Source organism: Bombina bombina, chromosome 4 (genome assembly GCF_027579735.1).
Source record: "Bombina bombina isolate aBomBom1 chromosome 4, aBomBom1.pri, whole genome shotgun sequence".
Taxonomy (NCBI): Eukaryota; Metazoa; Chordata; class Amphibia; order Anura; family Bombinatoridae; genus Bombina; species Bombina bombina.
In genome coordinates, this window is record NC_069502.1 from 1,141,604,333 (window position 1) to 1,141,625,809 (window position 21,477).

At 44.0% G+C, this 21,477-nt stretch overlaps 1 protein-coding gene across 1 annotated transcript in view; it reads left to right on the top strand.

Annotated features, from left to right (window-relative positions):
* The window catches only part of MARK1 (microtubule affinity regulating kinase 1), a 554,415-nt gene that overhangs the window by 481,650 nt on the left and 51,288 nt on the right, over positions 1-21,477 (top strand). The window contains exon 14 of the mRNA XM_053712515.1: positions 408-499. Coding sequence (XP_053568490.1) covers positions 408-499 — 92 coding nt within the window. The remainder of the gene's footprint in view (positions 1-407; positions 500-21,477) is intronic.

A 21,477-nucleotide genomic window follows, 5' to 3' on the forward strand; every position in this document is an offset into this window, starting at 1 on the left:
AAAACTGCAAATTTTGTTTACAAAACGACACTTCTAAAACTTTTTTCCACAATGCAGAGCCTAATTGCTGATATACCCTTTCCATATAAAAAATACATTAATGTATTATCTTTAAAATGTTTCAGGCAGTCCCATTATTTTTAATGAGAACTATTACTCATCTTTCTAGTCTTGAAACGTTTAATGAGCTAAGAGAATTGAGATAGAGAGATAAAATTCCAGATCAGTGAACTAATCTTGTATCTCTTAAGTTTTTAACATGTGATACAAGGCTGTCAGTTTGAATGCACTTTTCATTCTGCCTTCATAGAGGTAGTCATTCAAGCAACACCAGCATATTTGTCATGGTATTCTGATATAAAATGGTTTCAATTCTTCTCAAATTGTATCATTTTTATTCCTTTTAGAATAATCTATTTCCTGGCACTGCGATGACCAGAAGGAACACATATGTATGTGATCGCACTACTGCTGCTATACAGAATGGGAAAGACAGCAGGTGAGTATTAACTTACTACATAAAAAACCCCAAGCCACAAATTAAATAAATTCGCAATCTTTACTTTTCACTTGACGATAAAAATGAAGATACATTTTAGTTAAAACCACCGGTGGTTACAGTATCAAACCAAACATTAAAAATATAATATACTTTTTTTTTTATCCAAGGACATTTTTTGTGCGACGGCAAGGCCTTTACCATTTCTACGTATATTATATTTTTTATGTTTGGTTTGATACTGTAACCACCGGTGGTTTTAACTAATATGTATTGTCAAGTAACAAGTAAAGATTGCTAATTTAATTTAATTTGTGGTTTGCTGTTTTTTGCGCACTTTTCATTGTTTTTAAGTTGTCTTTTCACAGATTAGTTGCTTTAAAAACAATTTGGGTGTGTATATCGATATATTTCTTCCTATTGACACAGTGAGTCCACGGATCATCATCAATTACTGTTGGGAATATCACTCCTGGCCAGCAGGAGGAGGCAAAGAGCACCACAGCAAAGCTGTTAAATATCACTCCCCTACCCACAATCCCCCAGTCATTTTCTTTGCCTGTAGTGCAAGGATGAGGTGAAGTTTTAGGTGTCTGATGAGAAGTTTTCTTCAATCAACATTTTCTTTTTAAATGTAAAGAGTCCACAGCTGCATTCATTACTTTTGGGAAATAAGAACCTGGCCACCAGGAGGAGGCAAAGACAACCCAGCCAAAGGCTTAAATACTCCTCCCACTCCCCTCATCCCTCAGTCATTCTTTGCCTTTTGTCCCAGGTGGATGGCAGAGAAGTGTCAGATTTTTTAATTTTTGTTTTTGTCTCTTATGGAGGGTAGTACTCTTCGGCATGGGACAGGAGTTTTAAGTAGTCCTGTCAGTCTCTCAGTGAGGCCTTGGATGAAAGTTAGAGTCCGGAGATGCAGGGAGTTTCTTTCTGCAAAACCATCCTGACACATATTAACAGCTCCTCAAGCAATTGGCATTGTCGAACTTTGCTTCGCTGCCTGCTTTCTGCTCTCAAGTCCATGGCGGAGGCGATGCTACTATCCGTCACACTTGAAGGGCCGCGTTCCTGTTCCACGGCGTAGATTCCGGTAAGATAGTTTCATTTTACTTTATTTGCAATGTACTGTAATGTGAATGTTTCCCGAGAGGCTATCACCTTGCGGGTCTAACTATACATAAGGGTCTCAGTGAGTCTCTTTTAGTATCTTGGAATGGGGGGTTATTGAACAGGGGGGGTTATAATCATGTTTGTTATGTGATTCAATCTGCTTATGTGCGATGTTTACTGGGCTTGTGGTTGGAACATTGAGGCCTTTGGAAGTGACGCAGCCTTTTGGCTGGGTGCGCTTGTTTGGACTATACGGTTCACCTTGTGTTCGGGCGTGGCTACGTTCTGTTCCATTTCCGCATTCCCGACCGCATGGCGAAAGAAAATTTCTAGTCCGCAGGGGTCTTGTCATAGGAGGTGGTGAGTGCCCCAGCCATTGGGGTGTCAGGTGCCGTTTTAGTTTTCACTACTTTAGTCCATATTTAAATATCCTCTATCCAGTTATGGAAGATTCTGATGCTGAGACTGTGTTAATTTCAGATTCAGTTACAGAAGATTCTGATATTGAGACTATTTTGATTTCAGATTCTGTGTCGGGTGATGAATCCGGAGTGGCCTCGTTGACGCCTGTCGACCAGTTTTGTTCCGTATGCCATTTCAGAGCGCCTGGTTCCTCGGACTCAGGGCATCAAGGGACTGCTGAGCCATCCTCCTCGGGGGGTCCTGTCCTCCGAGAGGCGAGCTCCCTACCAAATCATACTTCTGCACATGCGGGTAACCCAGTTTGTGGTTCCTCCATGTGGAGTGGCGTGTTTCCCCCGTAGGTTGCAGCACGTTTTCGCTTCCACATAATGTTGGCGATCGTTCGTCTGCAGAGTCCAGACGTTTCTTTGAGAATTTACTCGTGCCCTATTGCCCCGGGCCTTCCGCCTTGGGGAGGGCTTCTACAGTTCCCCACGGGGGTATCTGTCCCTGAGTGTTGTGCCTTCAGTTACAGGATTGCACGCCTTCGCGTGTTGCTCAGACATGTTTTTTAGTTATTGAATTACCCTATCGTTACCAGATACGGGGACTTTCAGTCTGATAATTCGAATGGTGAACCTCATTAGACATGTGGGGATGACGTAATCTTCTGATTGTCATTTGTTTGAGATCTTTCCCAGTTTTGTGTGATAGGGCTCCGATTGGCTGGTCCTGCTGGTAGGCCTGTGTATTTTTGGGCATTAACTTCCGGGTTGCCTTATATTTTATTTATATCCGATGGGATGTCTTTTATTTGTTTTTGTTTCCTTTGGGAACCTTCTGGGATTGTTACTCTTTTATTACTTCTTCGGAAGTTGTTGGACATGTTAGTCCTCTGTTAAAAATGTCTGTTTTATGTTTTTTTCCCCTATGAGGGAGAATTTACGCAGCTTGCTGGTTGGGACCCTAGGTGCAGGCTGGTCCTGTCGGGTTTGTTCAGTTTAGCGGCTGTTTAGACACGTGGCGCTGTTTTGCTCTGCTGGTTCGGTAGAAGTGCAGAGTGCTCAGGTTATCATTGTTTTCATGTTCAACAAAGCATTCGAGAGGACCTGTGGGTCCGTGAGGTGGGAAGGGAAGCCTTCAATCATAGATGACCGGTCAGAGGGTTTTTCCGCTGTGTCACTCTATCTGACATCTGATTTCATCAGAACTTAGAGTTTCCTCCCCCATGTGGTGGAGGGTGGGAGGGGTTAATGCCCCTTACTGCTATTGAGCGGTTTGGCCTTAATTTTTTTGTCCTTTTTTGCTTGATCCAACAGCTTGTACAGGATAGCTGTCTAGCATATGGAAGGTTTGCAGTTTGAAACCTGTTGCAGCTCTTGACACCTTGCAGGTGTATATGTAAGCTGTTTCTAGTATACTAGATACAGCTCTTACTCTTGAGTGAGTTATAAGAGGCCTTTGGATCTTCTTCCATTGCCTCCGGGTGAGTTGATCTTCTTTTAGGGGTTTTTTTTTTGGGGTGATGATTGTTCCCTGCGGGGACTTTTGTTTAGCTCTGGGTTTTCCGGAGCTGGGTAGGCTTAGTGCCTTCTTTTCCTTGTGTCCTCTGCTTGTGCAGAGGTGTTAGGGAGACTACTCCTGCTAGTTGGATTTTTTGACCTTGAGGTATCCCTTGGTTGTCCTGATGCTCTGAGAAGTATCTTCATACGACTTCTAGCCTTGCTCCTTGGAGCGTTGGACTTTAGCTAGGGGTGGTTCCTTCCTTTGGTCGGGGTTTTCGAGTTCTTCTCGCTATCCAGATTCTCTGGATATGCATCTATACCCTTGTGTCTGGCTTTTTGGCCAGTTGGGGTGGTTAGTTCTAGGGTAAAGTTTGCCTGAACTATTAGGTGCCTGGACCTGTTTTTCTCCCTGAGACTTCCGTTTGCTGAAGCTTCGCTTGGCCTTTTTCCTGACCCAGTCTTGGGTGGTTTTGGAATGTTGGATCTCAGGGCTGGTCGGGGTGTTACACGATAGTGGGAACTTGGGCTATGTCCTTGCTCATCTACTTAACCTGGTCATGGTGGCCAAGTTTTCTGAGTATTTTTTACTCTTTGCCACAGAGTAGCCCATGTCGTCTGGTGGTTAGCCGTGTGGCTTGAGCCTCAAGGGTGGTTAATTCATACCCAGCTGCTGGCGTTGGATGTCCTATTTCTGGTGGGTTGCATTCCCCTGGTCAGCTTGCCAGTGTTCCCGTGGATTCCCTGCTCTACAGGCGAATGGGTTGGCTGTGCCTCTGCTTGGCAAGCTACTTGTAGGTGGGTCCTTTTCTAGGACATCTGTGTTGGGAATTTCTCTTCCCATTAGCCAGCGACTTTGGACCTTGAGGACAGTTGTTGCCCTTACGTCATCATCCCTTTTCTTTAGGGGATAGTCTTCTCCCTATGGAGATAGAGTCCTTGCTTGGGGCTTTTTATCTGGATGGGAGGCGGAAAGGTGGAATTGTTCCCCCTGGGGTCTTGCTGGCCCGTTATTTGATAGATCCTTAGGTCTATGGCCTTGTTGTCTGGTTTCAGAGTCGGGTTGTACTTGTGCTCTGTGGGGATGGCTGTGCTATCCTTACGCTCTTTCCTGTACCTGTTTCGGGATTCTTTTGTTCCCCTGTCTTGGATCCCTGAGGCTGGGTTGGTCCAGCTGGGTGTGGGTCTGCAGGTCAGGATGGCCCAGCGATCTAATGCACTGCGTTCGGATCGCAGTCTCTTCTGGATGTGTGAGCTTTGTGGAGTCTATCCTGTTAGCTTAGTCTGCTAGGGTATAGATTTTCCTTTTAACTTGCTCCATTGATTAGAAGACGGTTTACTCTTCCTTCGGTTTCTGAGGGTATACTCTCCTTCTCAGGGGGCCTCGATTGAGGTTTTGTGTTCCCCTTTCTAGGGACCTGTGTTTAGGTCCGACGACTTAGGTTGCCTGGAGCGTGCCCTCTGTCTGGGGGTTGCTTTTGCGGTCTGTTTCTTGCTTGACTGCTTCTTCTTCCTCGCAAGTACCATCTGTGTCGTCCTGTTATGGTCTCTGTGTTCTCAAACTTAGGGTTTTTCACCTGGGTGTATAGCACACTTTTCCAGTACTTTGGTATTCTATGGTCAAACACTGGGAGGATTTTGCCTCTTCAGTTGCATTCCGTGCTTGCAGGATGTTGGAGAGACGTCTGTTCTGTCTCTGTGCCCGGTCTTATCCCGGGTTTCGCTTGGTATCGGCCTGGCCTTCTTTCCCTGTTTGGGCCCCTTTGGGTCTCTGTGAGCTGGGCTCACTCGTGGAAGTGTTCTTTTTTCTATTGGTTCTCCTTTGCATTGTTCCCTTGGGGGTTTTGGCAGATGTTTCTTTCATTTGTGGAGATGAGCGGTGGGGGACCGTTTGTTGGGCGACGGTGTCTCCTGGAGGACTGTTGGCTCAGTCGAGTCTTTTTGCAGTCTCTGGTTTGGCTTCTGGACTAACTGCGAGTCAGGGTCATTGGGGCTTTTCCTCTTAAAATTTTCTCGGCTTCGGGTGAAGCAGGTTTTTTTTATTGGGTAGAGGTTCAGGCCTGGTTCCCTCAGTATGGGTCGCCTATTGTACCCTCCCGTCTTGACATTCAGTGTCCTCTATAGCTTGGGTATTGTTTTCCCAAAAGTAATGAATGCAGCTGTGGACTCTTTCCATTTCAGAAGAAAAACATAAATTATGCTGACCGATAATTTACTTTTCTTCTGATGGAAAGAGTCCACAGCTCCCCACCCATAATTTTATGTGGGGCATCCTTATATTCTTCTGGCACCTTTTACCCTGATATTTCTTCTACTGTTCCTTGTTCCTCGGCAGAATGACTGGGGGATCAGGGGAGTGGGAGGAGTATTTAAGCCTTTGGCTGAGTTGTCTTTGCCTCCTCCTGGTGGCCAGGTTCTTATTTCCCAAAAGTAATGAATGCAGCTGTGGACTCTTTCCATCAGAAGAAAATGAAATTATCAGGTAAGCATAATTTGTTTTTTATTATTTTGTTTTAGCAAAGTAAGCTTACTCTGTTACTTTCTGGGGTCTAGTCTAGTCTACATCAGTCTCTTCAGTAGGGCAGTGGTGGCTTTTGAGCACTTGAGAACTTGTGAGGTACAATCCTCTGTGTTTTCTCAAGAATCTGCTGCCCTAACTAGAAAACCTGAGTAGGTTTACTCAGTTTTTCTCTCTTCACAGGTCCATGTGAGGTGCTGCACCCTCTCAAACCAGGTGAGCTGTCCTGCGTCCGGACAGCACTTTCAGATAAGTGCCATTTTAATTTTCTTTTGCAAGGAAACTTGCACTTGTTGGCACTTGTTACAGCTAAAAGCTGTCTTATTTAATATGGGACTTTATTAAACCTTCATGTTTGGGGTTTATTGTATGCAGTTTGGGCATTGAGACTGTGAGGTGATTTATGGTGGCTCAATGTGTTATAGTAGTTTTTATACTTTAACTTTTGGTCATGGAGATTACTGTTGTAAGCTGTTTTTTTCGGCATTTAGGGCTCTGTAACCGCTCTGTATTTGAAAAGGGGATTGTTTCTTCTGTGAAGGAAGTCACTCTGTGAGTTGCAGGACAGGTAGGCACCTCAGTAAAGCTACTGAGGTGTATCGGTAGCCTGAGGTCTATTTGGTTTGTTGTGCTAACACACATTTCTATTTAAAGACACAGTACACATTTATTTTTTATTTTCAAATAAAGAATTTTTACACTTTATCCTTATTTATTACATAAGATAGATCAAGAGGCTTTTCAAACCATTATCCCAGGCGAAGTTGCTGCTTGTCAGTTATGTTTTGATGCTCAGGTGGAACCCCCAGTTCCTTTTTGTTCCTCATGCATTGAGAGAACTTTTAAGTTATAGAGATAAAATATTTGACCATGAGCCACCATTATCCCAGGCAAATGCTGTTCAGGTGTCTCTTGTTACAGATATGCCTCAGTTTTCTCCTCAAGCGTCCCAACTTTTTCAGTCTCCACATACAGTGCCCTGTGTTTCCTCTTGCAATCCTGTAGGATTTTCTCTACAAGACATTGCTTCCCAGGTATCCCTTGCGGTATCTGAGGCCTTGTCCGCTTTCCCCATGTTGCAGGGAAGGCGTAAAAAAGGAAATTTAAGGAAACAGTAAGGTTTCTGATCAAGTTCTGGCTATCCAGAGTGTCCCTTCCCATAAGCCTGAGGAAGAAGACATGTTGTTAGCATCTGAGGGGGGAATCTCAGATTCAGACAGTGTAATTCCTTCTTCTGATGCTCAAGTGGTATCCTTCAGATTTAAGCTAGAACACTTTCGCTTATTACTTAAGGAGGTTTTGGCTACTTTGAACGACTCCAACATAACTATCGTAGTCAATCCTAAAAAGTCTAATTAATTGAGCAAATACTTTGATGTTCCCTCCACGGTGGAGGTTCGTCCGGTTCCTGACCGTGCTGCAGAGATTATTGCTCCAGAATGGGAAAGACCTGGTATTCCCTTTTCTCCATCTCCTATTTTTAAGAAGATGTTTCCTTATAGCGGATTCTATTAAGGAGTCGTGGCAGACGTTTCCTAAGGTAGAAGGAGCGATCTCCACTTTAGCCAAGAGGACTACTATTCCCATAGAGGATAGTTGTTCTTTTAAAGATCCAATAGATAAAAAATTGGAGGCTTTACTAAAAAAGATGTATGTCTATCAGGGTCTACAATGGCAACCTGCGGTGTGTATCGCCACTGTTACCAGCGCTGCGGCTTACTGGTTTGATGCGTTGTCTGAAACTCTTCAGACGGATACCCCTTTTGATGAGATCCAGGACAGGATTAAGGCTCTCAAGTTAGCCAATTCCTTCATTACAGATGCTTCCTTACAGGTTATTAAACTGGGAGCCAAAATTTCTGGTTTTGCGGTCCTAGCCCGCAGGGCCTTGTGGTTGAAGTCCTGGTCTGCGGATTTTTAATCTAAATCTAAGCTCATGGCTGTTCCTTACAAGGGTAAGACCTTGTTTGGACCTGGTTTGACGGAAATTATCTCAGATATTATTGGAGGGAAGGGTTCTTTTCTTCCTCAAGATAAAAAGAATAAGCAGAAAGGACATCAGAGTAATTTTCGTTCCTTTCGTAACTTTAAAGGCAAGTCTTCCTCACCTTCCTCCAAACCCAACCAGTCCTGGAATAAGGGAAAGCAATCTAAAAAGTCTTCAGCTGATTCCAAGTCAGCATGAAGGGTTGGCCCTCGATCCGGGAGCAGATCTTGTAGGGGGCAGACTCTCTCTTTTTTCCCAGGCTTGGATAAGAGAAGTACCGGATCCCTGGGTGGTGGACATTGTCTCCCAGGGATACAAAATAGACTTCAAATCTTTTCCTCCCAGAGGCAGGTTTCTCCTCTCCATATTATCTGTAGACCAGATAAAAAGAGAGGCGTTCTTACATTGTGACAAGGACCTTGCCGCCCTGGGGGTAATAGTTCCAGTTCCCTTTCAGGAAAGGGATCTGGGATTTTACTCAAATCTGTTTGTGGTTCCCAAAAAGGAGGAAACTTTTTGACCAATCCTAGATCTAAAATGTTTAAACAAGTTTCTCAGAGTGCTATCCTTCAAGATGGAGACTATATGCTCCATTCTTCCCTTGGTACAAGAGGGTCAGTTCATGACAACCATAGACCTAAAGGATGCATACCATCATGTTCCCATTCACAGGGACCATCACAAGTTTCTGAGATTCGCCTTTTTGGACAATCATTTCCAGTTTGTGGCCCTTCTATTCGGCCTTGCCACTGCTCCCAGAATTTTTTTCAAAGGTTCTGTGAGCTATTTTAGCTGTGCTTCGATCTCTGGGCATTGCAGTGGCACCTTATCTGGACGACATTGTGGTTCAGACACCATCTTTTCAACAAGCAGAATCTCATACGGAGATCTTGTTATCTTTTCTTCAATTCCACGGATGGAAGGTGAATCGGGAAAAAAATTCTCTGGTTCCAGCTACAAGGGTCGTATATTTGGGGACCATAATAGACTCCCTGTTAATGAAGATTTTTCTGACGGAGGTCAGAAAAGCAAGATTTTCAACTCTTGTTTTGCCCTTCAGTCCTCTCCACGGCCGTCAGTGGCTCAATGTATGGAGGTAATCGGTCTGATGGTGGCTTCCATTGACAGCATTCCGTTTGCTCAGTTCATCTCAGACCTCTGCAGTTATGCATGCTCAGACAATGGAACGGGGACTATACGGACCTATCTCCGCGTGTAGATCTAGATCAGGCATCAATAGACTCTTTCGTGGTGACTTTCTCAGGATCATCTCTCCCAGGGTATTTGCTTCCGCAGACCCTCCTGGGTGATTGTGACCACGGATGCCAGCCTTCTAGGTTGGGGAGCAGTATGGGGCTCGTTGAAGGCTCAGGGCTTATGGACCCAGGAGGAGTCAGTCCTCCCATAAACATCTTGGAGCTGAGAGCAATCTTCAATTCTCTTCTGACCTGGTCTCAGTTAGCCTTAGCCCGGTTTATCAGATTACAGTCGGACAACATAACCTCAGTGGCCTACATCAACCACCAGGGGGGAACTCTGAGTTCCTTGGCCATGACGGAGGTGGCTCGAATTATTCAGTGGGCAGAGACACACAACTGCTGTCTTTCTGCGATCCACATCCCAGGAGTGGACAATTGGGAAGCAGATTTTCTGAGCAGACAGACTTTTCATCCCGGGGAGTGGGAACTTTATTCGGATGTGTTTTCCAGATTGACCCTCAAGTGGGGGCAACCGGAGTTGGATCTCATGGCTTCTCGTCAGAATGCCAAACTTCCGAGACACGGCTCAAGTTCAAGAGATCCGCAGGCATTTCTGATTGTTGTTCTGGCAGTTCCTTGGAACTTCAGTCTAGCATACCTGTTTCCTCCGTTGGCTCTCCTTCCAAGAGTCATTGCTTGAATCAAGCAGGAGAGGGCATCTGTAATTCTCATAGTCCCGGCATGGCCTCGCAGGATTTGGTATGCAGACCTAGTGGAAATGTCATCCTTTACACCTTGGAGACTGCCTCTGAGGAAGGACCTTCTACTCCACGGTCCCTTCCTTGAGACCTTGATTCAGGCTCGTAAGCCTGCGACTTGATGTATTTACCATAAGATCTGGCGTAAATACTTGTATTGGTGTGAATCCAAAGGATACTTTTGGAGTAGAGTAAGGATTCCTAGGATTTTGTCCTTTCTCCAGGATGGTCTGGAGAAGGGTTTGTCAGCAAGTACTCTAAAGGGTCAGATTTCGGCATTGTCTATTTTGTTACATATGCGCTTGGCAGATGTGCCAGACGTGCAATCGTTTTGTCAGGCCTTGGTTAGAATTTGGCCAGTTTTTAAACCTGTTACTCCTCCATGGAGTCTTAACCTTATTCTTAAAGTTTTACAACAGGCTCCGTTTGAGCCTATGCATTCTTTAGATATTAAGATATTATCTTGGAAAGTTTTGTTTCTTGTTGCTATTTCCTCTGCTCGGAGAGTTTCTGAACTCTCTGCTTTACAGTGTGATTCCCCTTATCTTATATTTCACTCTGATAAAGTGGTTCTGCGTACTAACGGCTAGATTTAGAGTTCTACGGCCAAAGGGGTGCGTTAGCTACGCGTGCTTTTTTTCGCCCGCACCTTTTAAATACCGCTGGTATTTAGAGTTCACAGAAGGGCTGCGTTAGGCTCCAAAAACGGAGCGTATAGCATATTTACCGCCACTGCAACTCTAAATTCCAGCGGTGCTTACGGACGCGGCCAACTTCAAAAACGTGCTCGTGCACGATTCCCCCATAGGAAACAATGGGGCAGTTTGAGCTGAAAAAAAAACTAACACCTGCAAAAAAGCAGCGTTCAGCTCCTAACGCAGCCCCATTGTTTCATATGGGGAAACACTTCCTAGGTCTGCACCTAACACCCTAACATGAACCCCGAGTCTAAACACTCCTAACCTTACACTTATTAACCCCTAATCTGCCGCCCCCGCTATCGCTGACCCCTGCATATTATTATTAACCCCTAATCTGCCGCTCCGTACACCGCCGCAACCTACGTTATCCCTATGTACCCCTAATCTGCTGCCCCTAACACCTCCGACCCCTATATTATATTTATTAACCCCTAATCTGCCGCCCCCAACGTCGCCTCCACCTACCTACAATTATTAACCCCTAATCTGCCGACCGGATCTCACCGCTACTCTAATAAATGTATTAACCCCTAAAGCTAACCCTAACACTAACACCCCCCTAAGTAAAATATAATGTAAATCTAACGAAATAAACTCTTATTAAATAAATTATTCCTATTTAAAGCTAAATACTTAACTGTAAAATAAATCCTTATATAGCTACAATATAAATTATAATTATATTGCAGCTATTTTAGGATTAATATTTATATAATATAATATTTATATTTATATCAGCCAATCAGATTGAGCTCGCATTCTATTGGCTGATCGGAACAGCCAATAGAATGCGAGCTCAATCTGATTGCCTGATCGGATCAGCCAATCGGATTGAACTTGATTCTGATTTGCTGATTCCATCAGCCAATCAGAATTTTCCTACCTTAATTCCGATTGGCTGATAGAATCCTATCAGCCAATCGGAATTCGAGGGACGCCATCTTGGATGACGTCCCTTAAAGGAACCGTCATTCGTCGGGAAGTCGTCGGTGAAGATGGATGTTCCGCGTTGGCGGGATAACCATGGATCCGTATTGAAGATGCCGCTTGATAGAAGACTTCAGCCCGATCATGGACCTCTTCAGCTCCCGCTTGGATGAAGACTTCAGCCCGATCATGGACCTCTTCAGCTCCGGCTTGGATGAAGACTTCAGTCGGATCATGGACATCTTCAGCCCCCCGCTTGGGCTTGGATGAAGACGTCGGAGCCAGGACGAATCGGTGAACCCGGTGTGGTGAAGACAAGGTAGGAAGATCTTCAGGGGCTTAGTGTTAGGTTTATTTAAGGGGGGTTTGGTTAGATTAGGGGTATGTGGGTGGTGGGTTGTAATGTTGGGGGGGGGGTATTGTATGTTTTTTTTTTTACAGGCAAAAGAGCTGAATTCTTTGGGGCATGCCTCGCAAAGGGCCCTTTTCAGGGCTAGTAAGGTAAAAGAGCTTTTCTATTTTAATTTTAGAATAGGGTAGGGCATTTTTTTATTTTGGGGGTCTTTGTTATTTTATTAGGGGGCTTAGAGTAGGTGTAATTAGTTTAAAATTGTTGTAATATTTTTCTAATGTTTGTAAATATTTTTTTATTTTTTGTAACTTAGTTCTTTTTTATTTTTTGTACTTTAGTTAGTTTATTTAATTATATTTATTTGTAGGTATTGTATTAAATTAATTTATTGCTAGTGTAGTGTTAGGTTTAATTGTAGGTAATTGTAGGTAGTTTATTTTATTTATTTATTGATAGTGTAGTGTTAGGTTTAATTGTAACTTAGGTTAGGATTTATTTTACAGGTAATTTTGTAATTATTTTAACTAGGTAACTATTAAATAGTTATTAACTATTTAATAGCTATTGTACCTGGTTAAAATAATTACAAAGTTGCCTGTAAAATAAATATTAATCCTAAAATAGCTACAATATAATTATAATTTATATTGTAGCTATATTAGGGTTTATTTTACAGGTAAGTATTTAGCTTTAAATAGGAATAATTTATTTAATAAGAGTTAATTTATTTCGTTAGATAAAAATTTATATTTAATTTAGGGGGGGTGTTAGGGTTAGAATTAGCTTTAGGGGTTAAAAAATTTATTAGAGTAGCGGTGAGCTCCGGTCGGCAGATTAGGGGTTAATGCTTGAAGTTAGGTGTCGGCGATGTTAGGGAGGGCAGATTAGGGGTTAATACTATTTATTATAGGGTTATTGAGGCGGGAGTGAGGCGGATTAGGGGTTAATACATTTATTATAGTAGCGGTGCGGTCCGGTCGGCAGATTAGGGGTTAATAAGTGTAGGTAGGTAGCGGCGACGTTGGGGACGGCAGATTAGGGGTTAATAAATATTATGTAGGTGTCGGCGATGTTAGGGGCAGCAGATTAGGGGTACATAGGGATAACGTAGGTGGCGGCGGTGTGCGGTCGGCAGATTAGGGGTTAAAAATTTTAATAGAGTGGCGGCGATGTGGGGGGACCTCGGTTTAGGGGTACATAGGTAGTTTATGGGTGTTAGTGTACTTTAGAGCCTGGTTTCTCAACAGCCGGGCCGTGGCCCAGTACCGGGCCGTGATAGCCCTGCTCGTGGGCCCTGACCTGTCATGCCCCCACTGCACACTCTTACCCCACTGCACACAAGGGGCAGACTGAGACCAATCAAGGCCCCAGGAAAACTGTCTCACACTGACCCAAATGTATTCAAAATTATGCAAATGAACATGGTAGCCTCCCTGCCTTAACCACAACAGGCCCATCAACCTCCAGAGCCAGGACCCCCAACATTAAGGGCCAAAGAAAGGGCCCCCAACCTCCAGGACCAGACCACACACTCCATGGCTCTCACAGCGATAGACCCTTGGCAGGATCCCACACTCCAGGGCCCCCACTAAACCCACACTGAACTGCTTAGTTACTGATGGGGCAAATCCCTGCTGCCTACTATATTATATATATATATATATATATATATATACATATACTACCGGGCCCTGGACATGTCCAGCTAAAATTTACCGGGCCTTGAGGTCACTTTGGTTGAGAACCACTGCTTTAGAGCACAGTAGTTAAGAGCTTTATAAACCGGCGTTAGCCCAGAAAGCTCTTAACTACTGACTTTTTTCTGCGGCTGGAGTTTTGTCGTTAGAATTCTAACGCTCACTTCAGCCACGACTCTAAATACCGGCGTTAGAAAGATCCCATTGAAAAGATAGGATACGCAAATGGCGTAGGGGGATCTGCGGTATGGAAAAGTCGCGGCTGGAAAGTGAGCGTTAGACCCTTTCCTGACTGACTCCAAATACCAGCGGGCGGCCAAATCCAGCGTTAAGAGCCTCTAACGCTGGTTTTAACGGCTACCGCCCAACTCTAAATCTAGCCGTAAGTTTGGTTTCCTGCCCAAGGTTTTTTCGGTCAAGAATATTAATCAGGAAATCATTGTACCTTCTTTGTGTCCTAATCCTTCTCACAAAGACTGCTTGTTACCTAATCTGGATGTTGTGCGAGTGCTAACATTTTATTTGCAGGCAACTAAGGACTTTCGTCAGTCTTCTGCATTGTTTGTTTGCTTTTCTGGGAAAGGCAAGGGTCAGAAAGCTACGGCTACTTCACTTTCCCTTTGGCTGTAGAGCGTTATTCGCTTGGCATATGAGACTGCTGGACAGCAACCTCCTGAGAAAATCTTAGCTCATTCCACAAGGGCTGTTTCTTCTTCCTGGGCCTTCAAAAATGAAACTTCTGTGGAACAGATTTGCAAGGCTGCAACTTGGTCATCTTTGCACACTTTTTCCAAATTCTATAAATTCGATACTTTTGCCTCAGCTGAGGCTTCTTTTGGGAGAAAGGTTCTACAAGCAGTGGTGCCTTCTGTTTAGGTTCCTGTCTTGTCCCTCCCTTATCATCTGTGTCCTCTGGCTTGGGTATTGGTCCCCAACACTAATTGATGATGATCCATGGACTCACTGTGTCATTAGAAAGAAAACTAAATTTATGCTTACCTGATAAATGTATTTCTTTCTTGACATGAGTTGTCCACGGCCCGCCCTGTATTCAGACAGTTTCTTTTTATATAAACCTCAGGCACCTCTGCACCTTGTGTTACTTCCTTTCTCTCCTTTCCCTTTGGTCGAATGAATGGGGGATTGTGGGTAGGGGGGTGATATTTAACAGCTTTGCTGTGATGCTCTTTGCCTCTACCTGCTGGCCAGGAGTGATATTCCCAACAGTAATTGATGATAATCCGTGGACTCACCATGTGAAGAAAGAAAGAAATTTATCAGGTAAGCATAAATTTCATTTTTTGAGTATTAATTTACTGGTTGATCTTTATTGAGAAAATGCTTACACAGGATATGAAGCGTAATGTTCTCCACTTATACCTTGATAAAACTTTCGTAAATGCCCCACCCCTTTCACAGACTTTAGTGGGTTATTCCTTAAAGGGATATGATACCCAAACTGTTTCTTTCATGATTCAGATAGAGAATATGATTTCTTTCCTAAGATATGGTGAGTCCACTGCTTGAGTAATTAGTACAAGAGGGTCAGTTCATGACAACCATAGACCTAAAGGATGCGTATCTTCATGTTCCTATTCACAGGGACCATCACAGATTCCTGAGATTTGCCTTTCTGAACAAACATTTCCAGTTCGTGGCCCTTCCATTTGGTCTAGCCACGGCTCCCAGAAGGTTCTGGGGGCTCTTTTGGCAGTGATCCGTTCTCGTGGAATTGCTGTGGTACCCTACCTGGATGACATATTGGTTCAGGCGCCATCTTTTCAACAAGCAAAATCTTACACAGAGATATTGTTGTCTTTTCTTCGTTCCCACGGATAGAATGTGAATCTGGAAAAAAGTTCCCTTTCCCCTGCTAGAAGAGTAGTGTTCTTAGGGACCATAATAGATTCTCTATTGATAAAGATTTTTCTGACAGAGGTCAGGAAAAACAAAATAATTTCCTCTTGCCTCTCTCTTTTCAGGCTACTGCTCATCCTTCAGTGGCTCAATGTATGGAGGTAATCGGTCAGATGGTGGCTTCCATGGACATCATTCCTTTTGCTCGATTCCATTTGAGAGCTCTCCAGTTGTACATGCTCAGACAATGGAATGGCGACCATGTGAATCTATCTCAGAGAATAGAGTTAGATCAGTCGTCAAGGGACTCTCTCCCGTGGTGGATTTCTCAGGAACATCTGTCTCAGGGTACATGCTTTCAGAGACCTTCCTGGGTGACCACGGACACCAGCCTGCTGGGCTGGGGAGCTGTCTAGAACTCATTAAAAGCTCAGAGACTTTGTACTCGGGAGGAGTCTACTCTTCCCATCAACATCTTGGAGTTGAGGGCAATTTATAATGCTCTATTGGCTTGGCCTCAGTTGTCCTCAGCCCAGTTTATCAGGTTCCAGTCAGACAACATAACCTCTGTAGCTTACATCAATCACCAGGGAGGAACTTGGAGTTCCTTAGCCATGAAGGAGGTTACTCGGATTTTTCAGTGGGCAGAGATCCACAATTGCTGACTATCGGCCATCCACATTCCAGGAGTAGACAACTGGGAACCAGATTTTCTGTACAGACAGACTTTTCATCCCGGGGAGTGGAACTCCATCCGGAGGTGTTTTCCAGCTTAGTCCTCAAATGGGGGGTGCCGCAGTTAGATCTGATGGTGTCCCGTCAGAACTCCACGCTTCGAAGGTACAGTTCAAGGTCAAGAGATCCGCAGGCCGTTCTGATAGATGCTCTTGTGATTCCTTGGGTTTTCAGTTTGGCATAACTGTTTCCTTTGTTTGCTCTCCCTCCACGAGTCATTGCTCGTATTAAACAGGAGAGCGCGTCAGTGATTCTAATACCCCCTGCGTGGCCTCTCAGGATCTGGTTTGCAGACCTAGTGGAGATGTCATCTCTCCCACCTTGGAGACTACCTCTGAGGAAGGACCTCCTGATTCAGGGTCCCTTCCTTCATCCAAATCTCGTTTCTCTGAAGCTGACTGTTTGGATATTGAACGCTTAATTCTGTCTAAGCGTGGTTTTTCTGACTCGTTCATTGAGACCATGATTCAGGCTCGCAAGCCTGTTACTAGAAAGATTTACAATAAGATATGGCGTAAATATCTTTATTTGTGTGAATCCAAGGGCTACTGTTGGAGTAGAATTAGAATTCCTAGAATTTTATCTTTTCTTCAGGAAGGCCTGGAGAAGGGATTGTCAGTCAGTTCCCTGAAGGGTCAGATTTCTGCTTTATCTGTTTTACAACAGAAACGTTTGCCAGATGTGCCATCTTTTTGTCAGGCCTTGGTCAAAATGAGGCCTTTCTTGGAGCCTTAACCTTGTTCTTAAAGTTTTACAGCTGGCTCAGTTTGAGCCGTTGCATTCCATAGACATTAAGTTGTTATGTTGGAAGGTTTTGTTTCTTGTTGCTATCTCTTCTGCTTGAAGAGTCTCGAAACTCTCAGCTTTGCAGTGTTATTCCCCTTATCTTATTTTTCATGCCGATAAGGCGGTTCTTTTTACTAAGTTAGGTTTCCTTCCTAAGGTTGTTTCTAATAGAAATATCAATCAGGAAATTGTTGTTCCCTCTCTGTGTCCTAATCCTCCTTCTTCCAAAGAACGTTTGTTACACAATTTGGATGTTGTATGTGCTCTTAAATTCTACTTACAGGTGACTAAGGATTTTTGCCAGTCCTCTGCCCTCTTTGTCTGTTTCTCTGGGAATAGTAAAGGTCAGAAAGCTACTGCTACTACTCTTTCTTTTTGGTTACAAAGTATAATTCGTTTGGCTTATGAGACTGCTGGATAGCAGCCTCCTGAGAGAATTACGGCTCATTTCACAAGAGCTGTTTCCTCTTCTTGGGCTTTCAAAAATGAAGCTTCTGTGGAACAAATTTGCAAAGCTGCAACTTGGTCTTCTCTACATACTTTTTCCAAATTTGATACTTTTGCCTCGGCTGAAGCTTCTTTTGGGAGAAAGGTTCTTCAAGCGGTGGTGCCTTCTGTTGAGGACTGCCTGTCTTGTCCTTCCCTATTTATCCGTGTCCTCTAGCTTGGGTATCGGTTCCCAACAGAAATTATTCAAGCCGTGGACTCACCATTTCTCCAACATAGGTGTGTCCGGTCCACGGCGTCATCCTTACTTGTGGGATATTCTCCTCCCCAACAGGAAATGGCAAAGAGCCCAGCAAAGCTGGTCACATGATCCCTCCTAGGCTCCGCCTACCCCAGTCATTCTCTTTGCCGTTGTACAGGCAACATCTCCACGGAGATGGCTTAGAGTTTTTTAGTGTTTAACTGTAGTTTTTCATTATTCAATCAAGAGTTTGTTATTTTCAAATAGTGCTGGTACGTACTATTTACTCAGAAACAGAAAAGAGATGAAGAATTCTGTTTGTATGAGGAAAATGATTTTAGCAACCGTAACTAAAATCCATGGCTGTTCCACACAGGACTGTTGAGAGCAATTAACTTCAGTTGGGGGAACAGTTTGCAGTCTCTTGCTGCTTGAGGTATGACACATTCTAACAAGACGATGTAATGCTGGAAGCTGTCATTTTCCCTATGGGATCCGGTAAGCCATGTTTATTACGATTGTAAATAAGGGCTTCACAAGGGCTTATTTAAACTGTAGACTTTTTTTGGGCTAAATCGATTGATATTAACACTTATTTAGCCTTGAGGAATCATTTATTATGGGTATTTTGATTTAATAATATCGGCAGGCACTGTTTTAGACACCTTATTCTTTAGGGGCTTTCCCAAAGCATAGGCAGAGTCTCATTTTCGCGCCGGTGTTGCGCACTTGTTTTTGAGAGGCATGGCATGCAGTCGCATGTGAGAGGAGCTCTGATACTTATAAAAGACTTCTGAAGGCGTCATTTGGTATCGTATTCCCCTTTGGGTTTGGTTGGGTCTCAGCAAAGCAGATACCAGGGACTGTAAAGGGGTTTAAAGCTTAAAACGGCTCCGGTTCCGTTATTTTAAGGGTTAAAGCTCCCAAAATTGGTGTGCAATATTTTCAAGGCTTTAAGACGCTGTGGTGAAAATTTGGTGAATTTTGAACAATTCCTTCATGTTTTTTCGCAATTGCAGTAATAAAGTGTGTTCAGTTTAAAATTTAAAGTGACAGTAACGGTTTTATTTTAAAACGTTTTTTGTACTTTCTGATCAAGTTTATGCCTGTTTAACATGTCTGAACTACCAGATAGACTGTGTTCTGAATGTGGGGAAGCCAGAATTCCTATTCATTTAAATAAATGTGATTTATGTGATAATGACAATGATGCCCAAGATGATTCCTCAAGTGAGGGGAGTAAGCATGGTACTGCATCATTCCCTCCTTCGTCTACACGAGTCTTGCCCACTCAGGAGGCCCCTAGTACATCTAGCGCGCCAATACTCCTTACTATGCAACAATTAACGGCTGTAATGGATAATTCTGTCAAAAACATTTTAGCCAAAATGAACCCTTGTCAGCGTAAGCGTGGCTGCTCTGTTTTAGTTACTGAAGAGCATGACGACGCTGATATTAATATCTCTGAAGGGCCCCTAACCCAATCTGAGGGGGCCAGGGAGGTTTTGTCTGAGGGAGAAATTACTGATTTAGGGAACATTTCTCAGCAGGCTGAATCTGATGTGATTACATTTAAATTTAAATTGGAACATCTCCGCATTTTGCTTAAGGAGGTATTATCCACTCTGGATGATTGTGAAAATTTAGTCATCCCAGAGAAACTATGTAAAATGGACAAGTTCCTAGAGGTGCCGGGGCTCCCAGAAGCTTTTCCTATACCCAAGCGGGTGGCGGACATTGTTAATAAAGAATGGGAAAGGCCCGGTATTCCTTTCGTCCCTCCCCCCATATTTAAAAAATTGTTTCCTATGGTCGACCCCAGAAAGGACTTATGGCAGTCAGTCCCCAAGGTCGAGGGAGCGGTTTCTACTTTAAACAAACGCACCACTATTCCCATAGAGGATAGTTGTGCTTTCAAAGATCCTATGGATAAAAAATTAGAAGGTTTGCTTAAAAAGATGTTTGTTCAGCAGGGTTACCTTCTACAACCCATTTCATGCATTGTCCCTGTCACTACAGCCGCATATTTCTGGTTTGATGAACTGCTTAAGGTGCTCGATAGTGACTCTCCTCCTTATGAGGAGATTATGGACAGAATCAATGCTCTCAAATTGGCTAATTCTTTCACTCTAGACGCCTCTTTGCAATTGGCTAAGTTAGCGGCTAAGAACTCTGGGTTTGCTATTGTGGCGCGCAGAGCACTTTGGTTGAAATCTTGGTCGGCTGATGCGTCTTCCAAGAACAAGCTACTAAACATTCCTTTCAAGGGGAAAACGCTGTTTGGTCCTGACTTGAAAGAGATTATCTCTGATATCACTGGGGGTAAGGGCCACGCCCTTCCTCAGGATCGGCCCTTCAAGGCAAAAAATAGACCTAATTTTCGTCCCTTTCGTAAAAACGGACCAGCCCAAGGTGCTACGTCCTCTAAGCAAGAGGGTAATACTTCTCAGGCCAAGCCAGCTTGGAGACCAATGCAAGGCTGGAACAAGGGAAAGCAGGCTAAGAAACCTGCCACTGCTACCAAGACAGCATGAAATATTGGCCCCCGATCCGGGACCGGATCTGGTGGGGGGCAGACTCTCTCTCTTCGCTCAGGCTTGGGCAAGAGATGTTCTGGATCCTTGGGCGCTAGAAATAGTCTCCCAGGGTTATCTTCTGGAATTCAAGGGACTTCCCCCAAGGGGGAGGTTCCACAAGTCGCAGTTGTCTTCAGACCACATAAAAAGACAGGCGTTCTTACATTGTGTAGAAGACCTGTTAAAAATGGGAGTGATTCATCCTGTTCCATTAAGAGAACAAGGGATGGGGTTCTACTCCAATCTGTTCATAGTTCCCAAAAAAGAGGGAACGTTCAGACCAATCCTAGATCTCAAGATCTTAAACAAATTTCTCAAGGTCCCATCGTTCAAGATGGAAACCATTCGAACTATCCTTCCTTCCATCCAGGAAGGTCAATTTATGACCACGGTGGATTTAAAGGATGCGTATCTACATATTCCTATCCACAAGGAACATCATCGGTTCCTAAGGTTTGCATTCCTGGACAAACATTACCAGTTCGTGGCGCTTCCTTTCGGATTAGCCACTGCTCCAAGGATTTTCACAAAGGTACTAGGGTCCCTTCTAGCGGTGCTAAGACCAAGGGGCATTGCAGTAGTACCTTACCTGGACGACATTCTGATTCAAGCGTCGTCCCTTCCTCAAGCAAAGGCTCACACGGACATTGTCCTGGCCTTTCTCAGATCTCACGGCTGGAAAGTGAACGTGGAAAAGAGTTCTCTATCCCCGTCAACAAGGGTTCCCTTCTTGGGAACAATTATAGACTCCTTAGAAATAAGGATCTTTCTAACAGAGGCCAGAAAAACAAAGCTTCTGGACTCTTGTCGGATACTTCATTCCGTTCCTCTTCCTTCCATAGCTCAGTGCATGGAAGTGATCGGGTTGATGGTGGCGGCGATGGACATAGTTCCTTTTGCGCGCATTCATCTAAGACCATTACAACTGTGCATGCTCAGTCAGTGGAATGGGGACTATACAGACTTGTCTCCGAAGATACAAGTAAATCAGAGGACCAGAGACTCACTCCGTTGGTGGCTGTCCCTGGACAATCTGTCTCAAGGGATGATGTTCCACAGACCAGAGTGGGTCATTGTCACGACCGACGCCAGTCTGATAGGCTGGGGCGCGGTCTGGGGATCCCTGAAAGCTCAGGGTCTTTGGTCTCGGGAAGAATCTCTTCTACCGATAAATATTCTG